Genomic DNA, 20,908 nt, shown 5'->3' with positions numbered 1-20,908 from the left:
AGCACGCATGAGAACATCTGAGTCTTGGAGAGCTCAGTTGTCCAGGAAGTATAACAGGCATCTTGCAAAGAAAAAGTTATGACATGCAGACAGAGGAAACTGAGTGATAACCAGCAGACATGGTGCTACAGTGTCAGAAGATGAGAGGAACTGGAGGATTTGTGGAGTTACTGTGTTGATGTTGTTTTTCAGTTCCTTTTCCAGGATTTTGTTAAAATGAAGAGACAAGGGGGAAGGGACATTATTGATGGGTATGAAGAGCAGGGCCAAGGAGGAAGGGAGAAAACTCTAACTGAGATGATAAAAGCACAAGAAAGTAAAATCAAAAAAACATTCATTTATTAAAAATTCCTGAGAGAAAAAAAATTATCCTGCTGCTTCTCCTCTCGGTCTTCCCACAAAAATAAAATTTTTCAGTAAAAGAGTACTTTCTGAGGCAAACACTCAGTTTTTCCTTGAAGAGCTGAAATGGCATGATATATTCTATTTAATTCCCAATATTCTTTATCATGGTTTGAGAATTCTTTATTTGGTTTGTGCCAGATCTGAAGCAGTGTATTAGACCAGAAAACAAAGCAAAGCAAACATCAGAACAGCTGTAGAAATATGTTTCTAGGTCAGCTGTAGAGGTACAAAGTCCAAGTTCTAAAGTAACTAAAATTATTTTGAAAAATATTTTAAGGAAGAACACATCACAATGCAGGTCTCTGAATGAATGTTGAAATAATTAGGAATCTGGAATACATCTGTAAAGTTAAAGAAATTACATAAACCCATACTCTGAGTGGTTAATTTGCACTTCTGTCACAAGCTTACTTCTACAAGATGAATTGTTATGTCATTCAGACCAGAATTTCACACTGAACCCTGGGCACTTGCTCTCCTGACTTGCTGCATGATAGGCTAAGGAAGGAGAAGGCACTCAAGTACATACAACAGGGCTGTATGTACTTCCATTGCTGCAGGAATGTGCAACATGTGCAAATGAGAAGGGAAAAAGTTTATTTTGACACCCGCAGAGAAATACAGCTCATGTGTAACATAAGTGACTCACATCGGTAATGTGTAACACAACTGATACTTTCTGCACTCAGAAGTTCTGCCCCTGAGGATGTCACCACACTTTGAACCACTGCACCCTGCAACACAGAAAAACAGTCTTTCCTCCATTCTTAAGGAAAGTTAAAACTGAGGTGTACAGATCAGATTTTCACTTGGTCTAAGGCTCCCTTAGACCATTCCGGAACTGTAAAAGGGCCTTAACTTGCCTGTAAATCACTTACTAAGGGAATGACTGCTTCAGCTGGCCAAGGAGGTTTCCTAAAGGCTTAAAATATATAAAAACTTGCAACTTCTAAGGCAACTATAGGCAATTCTCTTAAGGCTATGTTCAAACTTCCAGACTGCCCTGTCTGAGGGGTAAAACAGCTGGAGGAGCAGAGTTGAGACCATAACAAGCCACTTTGAGCTAAGATACATTAAGGTTTCCCTGGAAACATTTTTATTTTCCTGACTTAAACTGTTAGGCCAAGAAGAAAAACAACTGGCTATTTGTCTAGAACTTCTGGACACCCAGTCAAGGTACTGGGTGTTCCAAGGCCTGGAAAACATAACTCCTGAGCATGTGGAGCTCTGTACCACCCCAAAGCCCGCAGACTCATGACTTCTCTTACTGGAACTAAGCTCATCTTTTTGCAAGAGGGAAGTAAGGCAACATAAAAAAGACAGAGTGCATCTGTGAGAGCTGCCAGATCCCTCTTTGCATGCAACCTGCCACATTGGCTGCTTATTCTAACACGGAATCAAGGACTTAAACGGTGCAAACACCTCTCCCTCTACTCCGCCTTCCCATTTGATTTTACTGCAAAGTAAGTTCAGGGTAAATAGTCCAAACTAAGTATTGTGTAAGAAGTCCAAATTTCTGCAGTTTTAGGCTACACAATTAATGGGATTTAACTCCTCCATGCCACCCATGGATGCTCAGAGAAGTCAGGGCAACTTATTCCACCAAGACCCAGTAAAAGACCTAGGGATGTCTCCAGTCTCTTCTAGTCCAGGTATCAGTCTTCCTCTTTGTTCAACAGCCTTAGAAAACTAATGGTCCTAGCATTTGTAAGGACTAACAAATAAATCTTTTACTTCAATACTCCTGTTTGAGTTAGTATAAACTTCCTTTTCTTATTTTTGCATCAGTGACGCTACACTAAATTACAGTAAAATTCTATCAGAGTATCTACACTGAACAAGACAGTACAAAAACTCTACCATCCTTAAACTGTAAAGTCATACAACTGAAGGGTATCCTAATGTCACTGAGTAAATCAGACCCCACAGATCACAGAGGTAGCAACAGTTATACTGCTGCTTTCCTACCTAAAGTGGCTTACTTGAAACTTCAAGATCAGATGAAGCTATCACTTATTATGCTGTACAGAACAGACATAAACATGTCCTGAAGATGCCTTGCCTTGCAAGGAAACACTTGACCTGCTACACCTTTCTCCCACGTGCCTGCCTGTTCCTTTCCTCACTCAATATTCCAGCCAAACAGCCCAAGAGTAAGTGCTTGTGCTACATTTATGCTGCAACTCATTAAGCACATACACTGCATAAATTGGCAAGCACCAGGTCATCACTGCTACCCCACTTATTTTTCACTCAGCACTGACATTTCTAGCTGTGATGCATGAAGAGCATGAGATGCCGACTACAAGGGTTATGTATTGTTCAAGTTCCAATATTCACAGCTGCAAAATCTTGGCAAGTAATATTGAAAGAGCTTCTGCTTCTTACAAATCAATTCATGAGACTCAAAAATTAAAACAGATGTAACCATGTCATCTGTACCTCTGCTGATTCAATGCAAGCTGTCAGAAATCACAAAGGAGAACACATTACTCAGCTCACAAAAATGAATATTCTGCCACTCAACTTCTGAAAATGTGGAGGTGCTACGTAAAAAGACAGCAAGTGCTCAGTCACCACTGCACTCATTTAATAAACAAGATGTCTGTGTTTGCTCAGCTCCTGTGAAATGCCTTTGCTTTAGTTAGGTCAAATTAAAATTGAATGGACTTCTAAACAGACGTGAACCTGTTAAGAGCTTAACTGCATGGGCTGATTTTTTTTTTCTGACACCTACCCTTCCAAATTAGCCATGAAATGCTGTTTGGCACATGGAACAACTGCAGATTGCAAAGCAAGAGAGTCACATTAAGTAAGTAAGTTCAGAAGATTCAGCTGTGATATATCAAGGGCTGAGGGGGAGGAAACAATCACCACCCCATTATAAATTATTTTCCCTATTTCTTTGCCTAGGGACTGCCAGACTGGGAGATTTTAGGCTTGAGGGACTGGTAACATGGATATAAATCAACTGCTTCCCAAAGTGTGGACTCACAGGGTGTCTGAGTCTGTACAAATATGATGTTCTCAGGCTCTCCAGAGACTCGGGAACACGGTGAATAACAATGTGTACATCTTCCCAAAGCCATCTGAAAGATGCTTCATTTTTTAACATTTGCCTTTGCCAGAGATCGCCCCGCAGCTGAAACAGCAGGACGGACACGTGTCTGTCCTTCAGCTGAAAAGGCATAAAATTCAGTCTAAGGGAAAGATGTCACAAGGCAGCTAAACTGATCTACCCAGCAAAGGTGGTTCTTCTCCTTTTAAAGAGACAGTACCACCTCACCCTTCTTCACATCACCTGGTATGATTCCCTCAGCCTCCACTGCACCAGTTCAGCTCACTAAATTTACTCCCTTTTCTTTAGTGAGTGAGCTCGGTCTGGCCTCTATGAACTGAGGAGCTCACCAGGTGGCCAGGCAGCTGCCAAAGCCAATGGGAGGAGGACACAGCAGAACACAAGGACACGAGGTGGAATGGCAGCAGGAGCAGTTTCTCACACCAGCACAGTGGGGTTTGCTGGAGCTCATCCACCACAGCTCCTCAGCTGTGCCTTCACTGCAAGGGAAACCAAGCCGGGAGCCAACAGACCCTTGGCCTTGCCAGAGGGCTCTCTTCAGACCACTGTCACTGCAGACTCCAATGTGTTACAAACCCAGAATTCCTCTCACAAATGCACGTACTATCCTGTTCCCAAAAGTTAACATTCACTGAACTGAAATTCTACCAAGGGCATATTTGGCAAAGAAATGCAACTTTTTCAAGATGAAAACTGACAATGCAGTTTCCAAACAGAGTAAAAAAAGAGCCTAACTGTTAACAGGAAAACTTGCCATTCATAACAATCATCACACCTTGATGCTCCAGTGTGACCTCCTAAAATCCACAGCAATGGACAACAGCCTTGCAATGTACTACGTGGTTTCTATCCACACTATCCCCAGCCACTTGAGAGGTGGTTGCAGGCTCTGTATTTGCTCCTTCAGCTGATGTACTGCAAGCACCCAAGTGAATTTGCTCCAAGGTGTTAGACCAGTATTTACAGCACACAGTGGGAAATAGAATTGTGGGACCTGAGTAACGCTCTCAAGTCACAGTGCTTCTCTCCACACTCTTTTAAACACGTGTTAGAGAATTTTAACTGGCTCAGTGTTACTCAGCGTTACATTAGACACAGAGAATAGCCAATTCCTTATTAAAACCACCAGAGGGAGCACTGGCCCTGAATATATTTCAGGAATAAAATAAACATGTACAATAAATGTCATCTGTTTGTCCTCAGCTGCACTTACCATTTTCAGTATTTTATTGAAAGTGTGAAGTGGATATCAGTCAAGCAGAATTACTGCTATATGCTCACAGGACATGTGTCCTCAAATGCACTGAGGATGTTTAACATTACAAAATTCCCACTGCACATTCTTCAGCAGACTCTATCTGCACCATCGCTATACAATTCTGGAGCCACACAAGTAACAAGTAATTACTTACACAAACATAACTCTGCAGACATGCAAAGAATCTGTGTAGGAGCTCTGTAAAGATCTTGGCTTACCCAGAAGTTTTGGGCTGAGTTCCTGACGGCATGTGGAATGGAAGAGGGGCTAATAGAGAGGGGGAAGAGTCAGCAAAACCTGGATTCTTGCATTGTCAGGAAGCACCTGAAAGAACGCAGTCTCGTGGAAACATGAGGGCAGCATTTTCGGCATGACTAGCAGAAGGAGCAGCCATGACAGTTTCACATGGCCTGCACAGCCCCAGAGTCAGGCTGGCTGAGGCCCTGAACAACTTCAAGCTCTACATTATACTCAGACACGTATGACAACAAAGGGCCACCCCAACAGCTGCTGGGGAACAGAACTCTCTTACTCATGACCTCTTTGCCATGGTGTTCATTCTGCATCTCCTTATCCCCTTGCTCCCTCCCCAGTGACTTTCGCCTGTGGGACTCCTTCAGTGCCACAGCCAAATGAGCTCCCAGACTGCATTTTGAGGGGAGGACACTGGGAAGCACCTATTTATGCTGCAAAAGCCAGTGCCACAGGGTTCATAAACCACAGGGCAGGCACCCCGATCACCAGATCTCACTCTGTTTTTTCACTCCCTGACAGGATAACTCTTCCTACTACGGAAGTATTCTTTCTCAAGGATCATTAATTTACAACACTGAGGAACCTCTGCAGCTTGATACAAGATGAGCCCAAACCTCTGACAGTGACTCCATTGATCCAAACATTTAATTACAGGGCTTTTCAAGCTTTAGGTTCAGGGACTGAACCTGGGCCTCTGCCTCCTAAACGCTAAAGAATGCTTAGAGCAAAAGCATATTTCTGTGGCACCTCATGGCTGCACAGAACATTCCTCAGGAAGCTGCTAAGTGCTTCCCAAGAGTATAAAAATAGAAGTAACAATCTTTGATTATCCTTTTCCCTACATATCAGTATCCATGTGCTTAGGGTTCGGGTGCTCAAGTGCATGGATATACAGTGTATTTCTTTCTCAAAGAAATTCAGGAGTTGAATAAGAAGTAAAATGAGTGAAGTGAAATTAATACTCAAAAGCCAAGCATGGCTATAATTTAATTGGTGCCAAGCAATTGGTTCCCTATCAACATCATACACTTTCAGTTAGACCAACTATAAGTAAGAGCCCTTCCCTATATAATTCAGAAGTTTTCTTCATGTAATTCCTCTTCTTCCTTGACCCATAGTTATTCCTCATTTTCCAAACGTAGTAGTCAGTTTTTTTCAATGCAGCTGCCCAAAGTTCAGATTTTGGGACTTCTTGAGCCATGTACGCTTTTATGTTTAGCTCTCAATATTTCCTTATATTTGCATGTCTTTGGTTCATGTATGCTTTGTGTGATATTGCATTCCAGCGTAGATAAATGTCACAGATCCAGAAGTAGCTGGGATGCTGAGGGGGTACATATATATTCATAGCAGGATTGAGGGCACAGTATATGAAATACTGAAACAGAAAATGGGAGAGAAGAAGACAACTGACAGCAACTAAACTTTATCTTCAGCTGTGGAAGATTGCCTGCACATAGTCTGGCAGTTTAAAACCAAGGTATGTGGTTCATTGTGTTTATGTTTAAACTTTTATTGATTTAAAAAAAAAAAAAAAAAAAAAAAAAAAAAAAAAAAAAAAGGAAAAAAAAAGCCCAACACAATAATACAGCTTATGATGTTTCAGAAGGAAGTCACACAAACATTTTTACAAAGGTACACATGAGGTTCTCTAATTTTATTTTATTTTTTAAATTTTTATTGCACATGGGTCAAGGAGCCTCTTCTCATCAGCTAGAGTCACTCAGGGGAACAGAAGAATCTCAAAGAACCATATGGGAAGAGGATGTTTGAAGGACAAATGTGTTTGCACTGTAAAAAGAAAAAGGAAATTCTATCACCTGCACACAGGTTGAATCAAAAGGGTGCTATATTTCCCACTCCTTCTAATCATCTGTTGAACACATTAGGTCTGAGTAACTCTTCCTTTGTTTTATTACACATTGTATTAAATCACTTCCAGTGTTGAAGGTCCAAGAATATAAGGGGTAAAAATGCTCCACACCCTTCCTACTTCATTAATGAAAATTATTTAGCATTTGTTTGCATTTGACATTGTTTAAAGGCTCACATTTAAAGATGAAACAGCGGGGAGGGGGAAGGGTCTTAAACTTCTCTGGGTTTTTTAATTTATTTTTGTTCAGATCCTAGACCGGGAATGAAATGTGACGTTACATGCAAGTTTTATTCTCTTGCCAAAGGTTCGTCATGGACATATTTACAGAAAATAATCTCTTCCATAAATAGTAAAAACATGGGCAACTGGTCCTAGACAGTACGGACTGCAATAAAGTTCTCATAATGAGGTACTCATATCTTGAGGGTATGCGACAGACAGTACTATTTGAAACAGTGCTAGTCTAGATGCTTTTTTGGGTCAGGTTGGAAATGGCATTTCTAAAGTTTAAAACATTTTGAAAGTTCTATAGGAGTAAAATGTCTTTGCACAAAATAGAGGAAATACTCTGCCTTCCGACTTTTAATCATGTAAATATCACACGGCAGACAACACTGTGCCTTAAAAATGTCAATCATTGCTTCTTCACTTTACTGTCTATTGACTCAACCAGATCCGTTGTAAAATAGACATGACAATATATATTTTTGTAATACCTCCAAGGTGGTTCAGCCTAAGTCAATAAAGCTAACAAAGATGCAATAATTATTAGCAGTGATGAAAACAAGTATCTTTCTTATTTTGACATGGTAGAGGATGTCGCTATCCTTATCAGTAAGTGTCAGCCACAAGTTGGTCTATTGCTCAGCAGGCGGCTTTAAGGTTTTTCTGACAAGACAAATATATATATATATATATATATATATATATATGGAGACGTAGAGGCCGGCCAGAACGCACGACATCCGTAATGTCTGACTGCCACCCAGAGGTCCCCGCGGGGAAGTGACACAGCCAGGCTCCTGCGACACTGCCAGCCCCGCGGCACAACCCCTCCCTCGCCGCCCTTCTCCTGCTCTTCCTGAAGGCTGATGGAGCCCAGTGACACACAGCGGGCAAAGGCAGCTTTGCTATCTAAAGCTTATACTCTGGGGAGTTTCACAAACACTATCTTTTTCCCATTTTTTTGGTGAGGGAAACGGTGTCACTCAGTTCTCCTGCCCTGACACTGATTTCACTGCATTTAATACCTACAACCTCCTACAGAGATCCTTTTATAGGAATTTCACGGGGCTGAATGTGTCTTTGCTGGATTTCCAGCCTCTATTTCCACACCTTCTGACAGAAATGAAGTTTGAGTTGAGGTGTTGCGATCACATCCTTGACTCCCTATCCCATTAAAGGTGCTGCAGTACAGATGGAGGCAGCACTGGCTTCTCTGTTCATTGCTCGCCGTACGAGCCTTTGGTATTCCTCCCTTTATTTCACCTAACTACTGACACTGGAGCCAGAGGGCATTTTAGACTGTTCCTCTGTACTAGAGTCAGTCCCCTCCATCACCACCACTTAAAGCCGTTTCTTTTGCAGTTCTGGATCTCTTTCAGTCACTGCTCGGCATTCGAGCAAACCTAGCAAAATTAAGGGTTACCAAACCCACTCAAGGCTTTAAGTATTCTGTTAACTACATGAAATGCTTTTGTTGCATCTATTTACAGTCAGTGAGAAAAGAGTAAGAGAACACCCCATTTGATGTTAGTGACTATGCTCACTCACTCAGCTCAGTACACTGTGCACACTGAACTCTGACACAAGCCTTGGTGAGAATTATTTTTGTTGGCATATCAATACATTTTAAAATGTTCCAGCTGAACTTCAGAGGAAGCTGTCACATGCTTTCTTTAAGAGCTACAAAATTTATGGGTACGTTTTGCCATTCTAATCACTCTTAAATATTCTAAGAGATATAAACATGATTTTCCAGACAGGAGTCAAAGGTTCTTTTCCCTTGGCTTTACCTTGATTTTGCATTTCTTTCGCTGGTATATAAAAGAATACTTTATCTACTACTGAAAGCTAGTCATTATTTTAATCATTTAATTGAACTTTCTTTGCTATTTTATCGATAGTTGAATTAACTATTCCATAGCCCTTTCTCAGGTGTTGCAGTTACTTGATAAGAAATGTAAATCCTCTTCAACATCTCTTAAACATGGTTTCCCAACTTTTTTGCTCCTACTGGAACATTAAACTTCTTATGTGGCTAAACTAAGTATGTTCTCCAGCAGGTCGGATACTTCCTTGTGTCATACAGTACTCCACTATCACTCCTTTAGCAGCTACTTCAGGTTTCCTCTTTGAAAATCCCATTTTCATGCTGCTTCTTACTGTTCTATCTCCTTCCAGGCACATACTGTTACAAGCTTTGCTATTGCTTCTGCTGAAAGTGGTTTTGAGAACTTTGTATAAAATTCGGCTTTTTACCCCTCCTTAATGAAATCCAAACTTTGAGAAAATCCAGATCTGCTCTTCTGAAGGCCGACATCATATGGCCAGATGTTTTCAGTGACTAATCTAGGTTATGACCTTTCTCTGAAAGCATAGGTCTAAAATCTGAATAAGAAGTAGCTGAGAGAAAGGAAGCAAACAACTAACTACCATGAGGTATGAGATTTAAAAAAAGAAACAACCATCAACTTCCCAAATCACTTTTTGCTCTTGGCTAGAAAGACTAGAAAGTGATTTGAGAAGACTACCATATACCATATTACTATGGTTCCCTAATGATAATTATATACACCCAGGTCACTTCTTGTGAATATTGCTATAGAGAAAATGTACACAGAGACCGATTATTAAGTGCATCAATGATTAAATTCTTGTGTGGGAACTGACATATCACAGAACTGTCCATTTTAATGTCTGTCTTGGTCTGAGGTCCCCAGCAAATACAAAATAAATTGAAGAGCAGAATGATTTAAGAAAACTTAAAGGGTTAACTACAAGATGTAGCTACTGCTGTACCCCAGAGTTTGCTGTCCCAGACTCTTAAGTTACTCCCACAAACCTCTGCAGCATCACAGAGTTTTAGTGGGTAATTAGACCAGATACTGAAAAACTGCACATCAGGACGCAAGTTTTGTAATCAGGATCTAGTCAGTAGATCTTGACTCTGTATGGACATAATTTTCAATCTGGGAAGATTTCAAGCTATGCACAGGTATTGCACAGGCACTGAGCAGCTCTGCTTCCCGAGCATGAAGATTTCAAAGAAGCAGAGATCTCTACATATCTTTTCATATCTTATTCTGATCTCACACTGAGGAAAACTTGACTGACTTCATTGGCTCACACACTTTAGATCAAGCTAAGGCCCTGCAATCCTTCAAGAAACTGAAATGAAGGCATACACTAACATTTGCTGTGCAAATTTAAAATCAAGCCCTGTGAGCTTGTTTTATTCCATGAAGAATAGAGCCTGAGCTTATTGGGCCAATACCCTTATAATCAAAGACAACATATCTAGCAACAGCTGCTTAAAAGGTCATATTGTGCTAAATGAAATATTACTTTGTGAATACCTTCAGAGGTCAGCTCTGAAAACTAAAAATGAGTCTGTCTCAGCACATAATACTACTGCTTTTAGAGCCCTCTTTCCAGAGATAAATTGATCAGTGTAATCCATTGGTTTGTATTATTTAAAGATACGCACTGTACTGAGTGCAAAAATATATCTTAACATAGAAAATGTTGCCAGAGAAAATTGGGACAAATGGTTCCTATAACTATTTAAAACTAAGAAAAGCTGACAGATTCAGATACCACTTAGAAGTTTGGTCTGACACCTGGGAGAGAGTAGAAAACTTTTCAACATTTAGCATATCACAGTGAATATTATTCAAAGTTGTTTGATATTTTGTTCTTTTCGAGCATAGCAGCTCTCTCCATGAAACATGATGTTCTTTTTCCCTGATTTGAATTTAAAAGATTCTTTTTCTCTGAGTAAAGGATAAATCAATAAAAATACACTGTCAAAGCAGAATTGACAAAAACCATTGTGACAGTATCCTGACTTTCAAAAATATTTATGAATCGCAAGTTTCCCTGTAGAACATCACATCTGCAGCTAATCAGTATCTTTGCTTATTTTATTACTGTCTTCTGAGTCTGCCCTTTCAGGCATATTTAGATGATTTCATGTTATCTATTAGCCCTTACCCCTGCAGACACGTTCTTGCCTCCCACATTGCCTGTCACCCCTCTTTCCAACTTTATGGCCATCTCCAGAGTGTATTATTTGGTTGAGGTTTCCTTAGTGTCCTCAGCTCATGGTCTTTCCAACTCAGGCATAAACTCCTGCTGGATACAAAGTTCCTACAGCAGCCACTTCACAGAATCACTAGGTTGGAAGAGATCTTCAACATTGAGTCCAACCCAACCCTAACACCTCAACTAAACCATGGCACCAAGTGCCACATCCAGTCTTTTTTTAAACACATCCAGGGATGGTGATTTTACCACCTCCCTGGGCAGACAATTCCAGTATTTGATCACTCTTTCCATAAAAAACTTTTTCCTAATATCCAACCTATATTTCCCTTGGCACAGCTTAAAACTGTGTCCTCTTGTTCTCGGGGGACTTAAATAGGAGCACTGAGCAATGCCTACTAAAACCAAGCAGAGTCAATGAAAACTGATTTTAAAAATTAACATTCTTGATTTTAAAAAGTCTAATAAAGGCTGACTATGAAAAGCACAGATCTAATGATTACGGATTTGCTCCACTAAAAGAACTGACTTCTTGCCTCTGATATATTGTCAAGGGAACTCAAAGTACTTAATAGTGGTCTTCCCACTGACTTCCAGGGCTTCTCTCCAACACGGGGGTTTATATTGTGTTAAAGCATCAATATTAGGAATATTTTTGTTCTATCTTTTGATATGTAAAATGATAGAAAACCCTCAAAGGTCCTCTCAGTCTGGTAAACCTTAAAAAAAAATACAGGGACCCAGTCCACTGGAACAGTCAACTCTTCATTACACAGAGCAAAGGGAGAAGCACAATCCCCTGCAGACACCACAACTATCTGTGATTTTTAAGGCTGTAGAAGTGTGCAGGAGAGAAAACACTGGTCTCTGCTCCTGTTGATGGGGATCTCCAGAGATGTTCCACTGACTCTCAGTCTAAGTCAGAGCTACCTGGCTTCCAGATCCAAAATACCTCAAGCAAAGCCAGTCTGTGTACTTCTGCAGCATGGTCAATTCACACAGTGGTGATGCACTCATCAAGGCAAACAGGGAATTAAAATCTATGTAGTATAATAATACAGATATAGTCTCAGAATTAGGGAAACAGATATATGCCAAAATAAAATTATTTGCTCAAGTTTTCCTGTTTTCAAACTATAAATATGTCAAAGCCAGCGGATACATTAAGAGTTAATTCTATTCTTGTCTTCTATTTAGCAAAGTGGGGGTTTTTTAATAGCAATACTTCATGCTCAATGGCAAAAGCATGTTTGATATTCTTGTTGACTTCAACTTTCAGTGGGTAATGCTGAGACAGTGAAATCATCATAAAATATTTATACTAAAGAATGAGGATTTATACTTCATTGCATTCTAACTGATAAGTCTAAGAGGATTAATCATTGTGTATTACTTACAGCAAGGTTCCAGTGTTGCTTCCATTTACACATGTTTCTGATACAGAGTAAAAGCAGTGAAAATGGTCATGAATGAGAGAAGGAACATTTTTTAGAAAAAGCCAGTGCATGGAGAATTTAACTCATCTCCGTGCAGTGTTTGTTCTGAATGGTAATTAAGTGCTTAACGTTTTTTCTGCATGCACTAACAGCTAGCACTTCTTATCTCAACAGCTGCTTGAAACTGTTCTCAAAATCTAGGTAGGCATAAAAGAAAACATAGCTTCAGTCTTCTTCTGAGCAGCTCAATAAAATGCAGGCAAACATTCAAAACTCTAATCAGTTTAAACAGATCTCACACTTCAGTGAGGTTTAGTCAGAACAGTTTAGTCAGTTTAGTGAGAACAGTCAAGTTATTATGCAGAAAACCAAATAAAAAGTATAAGAGGTAATGAATGAAGATGTTTTAGGTTAATCTCTCTAATGGAAAACATTAAGGTATGATTTATTATTTTAGCAATATTATGCTTTTCTAAGATTTCTGTACCTTTTGTTGGGCTAATATGTGATACTCGACATTATATAGCTTAAAACAACAGCTTGATGTTCAGTGTAATAATAAAGGCTTTATAGGATAAGGGCCATCTGTTGCAATTATGCTTACTTTCTGAATTTTCTGAAAGGGATGAAAACCCATAGAGTTTGTCAATTATATGCCCCTGATAATGTATGAGTCATGTTAAAGGAGTTTGGCATAGAAATGCAATTTTCATGGAAACAGTCTGATGAGAGAACATATTAAATGTACTCTAAATATGGCCATCATATTGATGAAGTTATTCTCAAAGAATAGAGAAAAATATGGCAATATAATTTACTCTTCCATGTCTGAAATGCCCTTGGGTACTATTTCCTGGGCATTTCACAGCTTGTAAGTCAAATACTATTTTCAGCACTTTTTCTGATGATATCATAAATACGATTATTTGGCCAAATGAATTTTAATTAAACCCCGGTCTGGAACTTCTGGGTCTGGAACTTCTTCCCACACTACACTAGGAAGTATCTCTCCAGATGTTAATAATTAAGGCATTAAAGAGTAAACTCAGCACCCACTTCCGCAGCTCCCGAAGCTCCCATGGCAGTGAAGTGGCGTGGGTGGATTGTTGAAGAGTGTGGGAGGATTGGAAAAGGCCCTTCAGCATTTGTGCACTTTTGCACGACATGGAAGCCTGATCAAAAGGGTTTCCAGTGTAGGCAGAATGTTGGCTGTGGATGGTGCAGGGCAGAGTGGATATGTGCTCCCACATGAGAAGTGGAGAGCAGATGTTCTCTTATGTGGTCTCCTGGGGCACCACAGGAGCTGGGCACGGCAGCCTTCTCCCAGCACGGATCTTGGCTAGGATCAGTCTTTCTAATCTGTCCGCTGGTTAAGCAATATTCACATAGATTTTTGAAGCAACAGGTACCATTACTGATGTGTGTGTTAATGGCAACCATGTTTAGCAGGGACATGTTTCAAATCCAAATGCATTCATTGGAAACACCATTTACAGAAATATTATGGAGGCAAGCACGAAGGATGCTTCCCTTATTTTCCCTCACCAGGTTCTGTCTCTAGGCCTGGGACCAGTTGGCAGGCTGTCCTTATTCTAGAAAGACACGAAATATAATGAATCAGGATGAAAAACTACACAGGGCTGAAGGGCAGGGGGTAGATTTTTAAAAATAAAACTCAGTTTTCTGTTCAAAATCCTAAGTATGTTTGAAACACAGTTAATGTAATGAGCAAGCATTGATCTGAACCAGGTTCGTGCATGTTAAATGCATTCCAAAATACCTTTAAATGCCTTTCTTGACTATTGTTTTCTAGGTATAACTGTTCATTCACCTGTCTAGATGTCTCTAATGTCAATAACTGCATTTTCTACACAGTCTAAAATGATGTGAATACTTCACTATACACCTGCCTAAAGTCAGAGAAATTTGTGATGGTAGCCACTAGGAAGAGTGGAGAGTATACTGACACACTGGAATTTAGTATGTCTTCTGTTACTATGGACTGGTATTTTTCTCTCATCAACATTTTTAAACAGCCTACACTAATGTGAGGTAGTTTTGGATTCTAGCATATCAGACAAGCACCTATTTCTTTTAAAGAGAACATTTTGAGACTCTGGACTATGCAAATGAAAAATGCCAGCAAGAGCTCTACCAAATAGACAGGAATACAGCAGGAAATAAATGAAGCATAAGGTTTACTACTATTTATTTCCCCAAGCTATCCTTTTTTAAAATTATCTAGTTACAAGATGCTGGCATACTCTGTGAACTGAAAACTGATGTCTTTCAATGAAAGAGTTATAACATGTCTCTTTCATTCTGCCATGACTCATTTGCACTTGAACAATAAGATCAAGCTATCAAGGAATAAATTCAGAGTCTTGGGCCTTTCCCAAATCTTTGCTGAATTTGTTTTCAATATATAGTTGACTTTTATTAAACAGACATTAATGGCTTATTAAAAAAAGGAGACTCCATCCGAATGTTTCAGACCTTGACACTTTTTATCTGTATCACAAACTAATCTACGCTCTGTTACAAAGAAAATTATCTTGCTTGGGCCTCCAAATAAGTAATTTACATTCCTATTTCTGGAAAACACCAAAGAAAAGCCACCAACAGACATTCTTAAATCCATCATCTGTAAATATGCAGCTATTGCCTTTGAGACAACACAGAACACCAGCTGTCTGTTTATTTCAAAGAACAAAACAATCCCCAAAAAAAACCAGCAAACAACCTCCACATCTCTTCTAAGTATTCCTTTTGGGTGACCTAAACAACTTACCTCGAAAAGCATACCCAAAGCAACCACAGGATGATAAAATTGGTTTCCATTCATTTTTAATGGTAGATGTACAGCACATATGCACGCACAAGAAAACATACCATCGATTAAAATCTCTACAAGCAAAATTGGAAGAGATAAGGGGAGTGATTGAATGTCTACAATATTTACAAAAGCAGGTAGTTTACAGGGGGAATTCACGGAATGCTTAAGTGCATTTTAATTTTTCTTCACTGTTACTGCTTTAAAAGAAGACTTTAAAGTGCCTTTTTTTGTTTCATGCACAAGAAGTTTGGATAACTGAATGGGAACTTTAAAACTCCTTTCCAAGGTTCTGTCAAAAGTTTTAGGTTGGGTTTTTTTTTCCTTGACCTGCAACACTTTTCTGTATCTAAGTTGATCATTAACCTCCCTCTTCTTACTGCAAGTCTTTGCCTCCCAGGACTAACTCTGGTCAGGGTACATTGATTATGATGCATCACAGCCATCCTGGAGAGCAATCTGCATGGCATGCTGAGAGGAGCATTTCTGAACTGAACTACTCGCCTCACTTCCAGAGACGGTCAGGATGTCAAGTCTGCTACCCACTGAAAAGGCTGGAGATGAGGTGAGGAAAAGGTGAGAGTGACAGGTTGGCATCCCACTGGATGGGGAAGGAGAGAGGGCATAGCCACACTGGGCTGGGGGCTTCACTCCAGAGGGAGGGCATTCACCTGCCCCCCACCCTGGGCCCTCCTGCCCTCTGCAGCCACAGACACAGAGATCCTGCTGCCTGAAACCCTGCTGACAGCACTTGGCCTGGCCTTGGCAATGCTTCCTGGCAGGGCAAGCCTTCACTGAATGCAGTGGTTCACCTGACTCCCAGGAGATTTTATACCCTGTGGTTGAAATAGGCAAGAAAATGAAATGGACAGAGTTGACTTACCTTTTGCCCTTTTACTCCACTGCAATCACATTTTCCACAACCGGAACATCCCTGAAAATAAAAGAAATTGAGAATTAAATGCCTGAACTGGGTAACAGGCAGAACATACTGCAATGAGCCAGGGATGTCAGCAGCACCCCACTGGTGCAAGGCTGGTCAGTGCAGGGAATGTTTGCTTAAACCCATACAGTAACATGACAGAAGTCAGATTAACTGGTGCACAGGCAAAATCTTACAGTCGCTTTGTGTTAGCAAAGACGCTCTTAAGTGCATCTGGGCTACTGTCTACTTTTTCTCCTCATAGTCATGAAGCAACTGGTAAGCAAGTCAGCAGTCGGTTGCTTTTACTGTTGTCATGCCCCTCAGAAACAAACTATGAGGAAAAGAAGCAAAACATCTGTATCAGTGAATATTCCACCAACGCACAGGAGATCCTTCAATAGCCCCTTCAGGCCATTATCCAGATGCAGTCAGGGACAGCACCTCCCCTGAGACAGCTTTCAGCACAGATGCTGGGCACCTGTCCCTCTACACCTGCAGGCTCCACAGTCTGCTGGGATATCAGTACTTCTGGGAAATGAAAAGAAAATGTACCTAATCCGTTTTGAATTTGGAAAGCCCCCAGTGAGACCAATAAATATTACCCCAGAAAGTTAAATAATACAGTAACATTTTTACTTGGTAAGTACATTTTATTTTAAAGTAAAACATCAAAGGGAAATGGGTCTTTAATACTTAAAAAAAAAAAAAAGAGGCTGTCAAATAAAACTACAGTGCTATCTCCTGAAAAATGTTTTGCTTTTGTTGACACCATTTTTTTGTATATGTACATCCACTGAATTTGTTTCTTGAAGTAGAATTTTCTCCATACTGACAAAAAGCAAAAATAGTTCCAATTTTTTAACTTACATTATTATAGCATTTTACCATGTTATATTAGAAATTCACACAAAGGTCAGAATTAACATGATTAGAAGGAGTTTTTATCATATAATGCAGAAAGAGAACTGGATCTGAAAACAACACCAAGACATGCTGCAGTACAACCCCAGTATGGATCAGAAGGGAAAAGTGCCACCCACTGAATAATTGGCTTTACTCCTTGCAGGACATGGTTAGGCCTGGAAAAACATTGGGTCTCCCATTACAAGAAGTGACCTGGTGTGACCTCTCTTAGTTTTTCAGACCTGATGAGATCTCAGCAGGAGGACGCATGCTTGCAGCTCATACTTCCTCCTCCAGGATCATGTAGAATGTTATCAGTTTTATCAACACATCCCCTAAATTCAGAAGAAGTCTGTTTTAACGGCGTCTGGGAATGTACTTAACGTAGTCACTGAATCATTATAAACATCTGTTTTCAAGTTAATCCTCGCATATTTCCTTCAGCCTATTATTTAACATGCACGGTTTTAGAAAAAAAGTATGTTGTTAAGTATGGTTTTGTTCTCAAATTTAGCATAGCCAGAAGAATGGGCTTGTGCTTTCAAGCCTCTTTTTGTCCCCACAGAAATGAGTCCATTATACTCAATTTTTCCTGTTCCTTAATGCCTCAAATTAGAATAACCAAAGGCGAGGAAGGTAAGAAAGTACTGAGCACCAGGCAGCAGAACTGCACAAGATCCTCTCTGGGGCAGGGGCTGCAGCCTACTATGCCAGGACAGGCACCTGCTGTACAAAACACTGCCTTTATTTTACAGAAACATCATCTTCTGCTATCACTGACTGCAACCTCTGCAGGTGGGTGGGAGGTTGGCCAGCAAAGACAGCCACTACTGAACAGCATTATCCTTAACTACTAAAACGCATTTAGAATCTGAGCAAATGTGATAGCATTCTGCCTATACTAGGAAGAAGTATGAGGTTTTTCCTCCTGTTTCTCCAGGAGGGTGGGAGGGCCAGACTGGAAGAAGTTTGTGGATCAAAGGCCACTTTAAGGAGGTCAAAGGGGCACTTAAGTAATGAGATGCTGGAAGAGAGAAGGGTGATTACAGCAAGTACAGGGATCATCACAAGGCAATTAAATTGAAACTATGCAAACTATTGTTCCTTTCTAAACTTTGGTTATAAATCAGTCTCATGACATGAATAATCCACTTAATAATTTCCCACTACATATGACTAGATATAATGAGACAAATACAGAGAAATAACTTGTCAGATCTCCCAGACACACTCATTGAGACACCACCTTCCCCAGAAACTACATGGAACTTGGAACAATCACTGCTGTCCTCCAAGTGCCAAAACAGAGAAGGAACAGTGCTGGGCAGGAAGTATAATCTGTGGGGGGGAGTGGTAGATGAAAAGGCAGGCTCTTTATCCCTTGTCTAGGAGCCAGCTACAGGCTAATCCAATGATTTTGGCCAGGTGCACTGCACCAGGTACCTCCCCTATTTTGCATGGTACACTCGCAATTTTCAAATAGCCACAGCTTCCTTGCACCACAGGCCAGCCTCTCATGTAACACTAGAGCACATTAATTTTATCTTACTCCGCCCACAAAATATAAGTCTGCCCAGAAGCAGAAGCTTATTTTAGTGATGCAAATGGTTTCATTTCTTGACAAGCATTTCCATTCCATTTCATTCTCCCAGACTGTCTGCAACTGATAAGCTTAGTGAATCATCCTAGCAAATCAGTATTAAACTATAAAAAGATTACGTCCTTTCAACACAACACACACAGAGGTGCTACATGCAGCCTGAGTGTTTGCCTAAAGGACACCTATTTATTTTCTATCACATTAACATATAGTTCAAAAGAAGTCCTGCCAATATATGGGCATCCCAATCTGGACCTCTAGCTTCCATGACCCACACACTGAGCCTTACAAACTTTAATCCCTGTCAGTGACAGAGCTGAGAAAGCTGCTAAAATTCCCTGCAGCAGGCAGAACAAACTCTGCTCTGTAATGCTGCGTGTAAGACATCTGTCAGATCACAGCTACAGACTTGTTGCATTCTGCCCTGTTTTTCCACGTCCAGCTACTTTCCTGGCATTTGAGGACTACTGCTTGGAACTTGCACAGAACGATGCAAAGAGCCAGATGAGCTGCCTAGGAGGGAGACGACTGCCATATTTGGAAATGCACCATTTCTGGAGGCTACAGACATCTCCAAAAAAATACAAAGGCAGAGTCAGTTCTTGGAAGCTACACTCTCTTACAGAAGTGCATTTCTCAAGACGAAATGTAGTTCTCTTTCCCACAACATCACCTCAGGCTCTGCTTACTGAATTTCAGTTGCTGAGCAGCCACCAGCTTAGGCTAATTACTCAGGTATCAATCGAGTTCACATTGTAGTCTGTAAAGCACAAATATAAGGTAAAAATTTAATTAACTTCTTCCTGTTTACTTAACTCTGTTCATGTTAAAAATCTCATTCCAGGGAACACAGTCACTTCTCCTGCACAAAATACAATATCTTTCAAATCACAGAAAATCTTGTGAACAGGTGAATGGTGAGGCTGGCACAGCTATCAAAATTCTCTGACTATTCACAAATTACCTAATTCATAGCCAAAGTGCTTCAAAAAGGTAAAAATAATAATAATTAATTCATCTTGTTATTTATTCACTATAAAATGAAATTTGTTTAGATTGGATGCTTGAACTGATGATGTTTTCTGATTACAGTGTAGACTTCCCACTCTATATTGCTTTAGTTTAAACCCCAATTTGAGCTGAATTCCAATAGCAGTTTCAAGCTGAAACACAAGAAAGGCTAGGCCAATAGGATGGCTGTATGACAGTGACAACTTTAAGTCCAAGTCTCCTCTCTCCACAAATCAACCCCTTTCCACTTGTGTGTAAACCCAGTCTCTTGGACGCCCAAGGGAGATTTAACCCTATGTAGCAGATACCACACTTCTTCCTCAGCACATGGGCATGCAACTCATGTAGCTGACATGAGAGCTAGATCAATAATATCTTCACATTTCACATCCCACCAAATACTGAAATAGGGAGTTGTGTCAACTGCAGGACACTTATCTTGCATTCCTCTCATATTTTCTTCTCTTTCCAGAATGTCAAAATAGCTTCCTGGCTGTATTACTATTCTTGTCTTCACCCTTTAGATATAACCACTGAATTAGCAGAACTGCTCTTTTGTGTGCAAAGTACCACTAGAGGAAACCACTGCTATATTCCAGTTAAAATTAGCATTTTGTTAACTGATTTTACAGTCCATTAACAACTTTGGAAAAAAATCAGGTAGCTAAAACTCCTGATTTACACCTAGCTAGAACAAAGAAGATAACAAAAAAAAAAAAAATTGCACTGCCTTAGCAATTAGCAAAATTTAGTTATACACCCTTAAAGGAGTTGATACAAAGCCAGTTTTTCTGGACTGATAATTTGAACTTCAACTCTTAAAATGGTTCAGGAAAAGGAACATTTGCTATTCCTTCATTTTGAGGACTTAAAGCAAGAACCAGAATGAGCACAGTTCTCATTTTGTAAACCCATCAATTTCAGATGTCTACAGACAGAAAAATAGCAAACAAGAGGACAAATTTTATTATTTTTTTATTGTCAGCAAGCTCCAGTCTTTCCTCCTCTCCAGTTATTTTTCTCATTATAAAAAAACAAACAAACAACAAACAACAAAACAA

General features: G+C 40.0%; 1 protein-coding gene across 1 annotated transcript in view; it reads right to left on the bottom strand.

The window, feature by feature from the left end:
* Positions 1 to 20,908, bottom strand: part of COL4A1 (collagen type IV alpha 1 chain) — a 122,035-nt gene that overhangs the window by 55,924 nt on the left and 45,203 nt on the right. Inside the window, exon 2 of the mRNA XM_066176772.1 lies at positions 16,292 to 16,342. Coding sequence (XP_066032869.1) covers positions 16,292 to 16,342 — 51 coding nt within the window. The remainder of the gene's footprint in view (positions 1 to 16,291; positions 16,343 to 20,908) is intronic.

Source organism: Chamaea fasciata, unplaced genomic scaffold (assembly GCF_029207755.1).
Source record: "Chamaea fasciata isolate MVZ Bird 193981 ecotype frontalis unplaced genomic scaffold, bChaFas1.0.hap1 SCAF_2, whole genome shotgun sequence".
Classification (NCBI taxonomy): Eukaryota; Metazoa; Chordata; class Aves; order Passeriformes; family Sylviidae; genus Chamaea; species Chamaea fasciata.
Note: the sequence above shows the minus strand (reverse complement) of the source record. Positions and strands in the feature narration are given on the sequence as shown.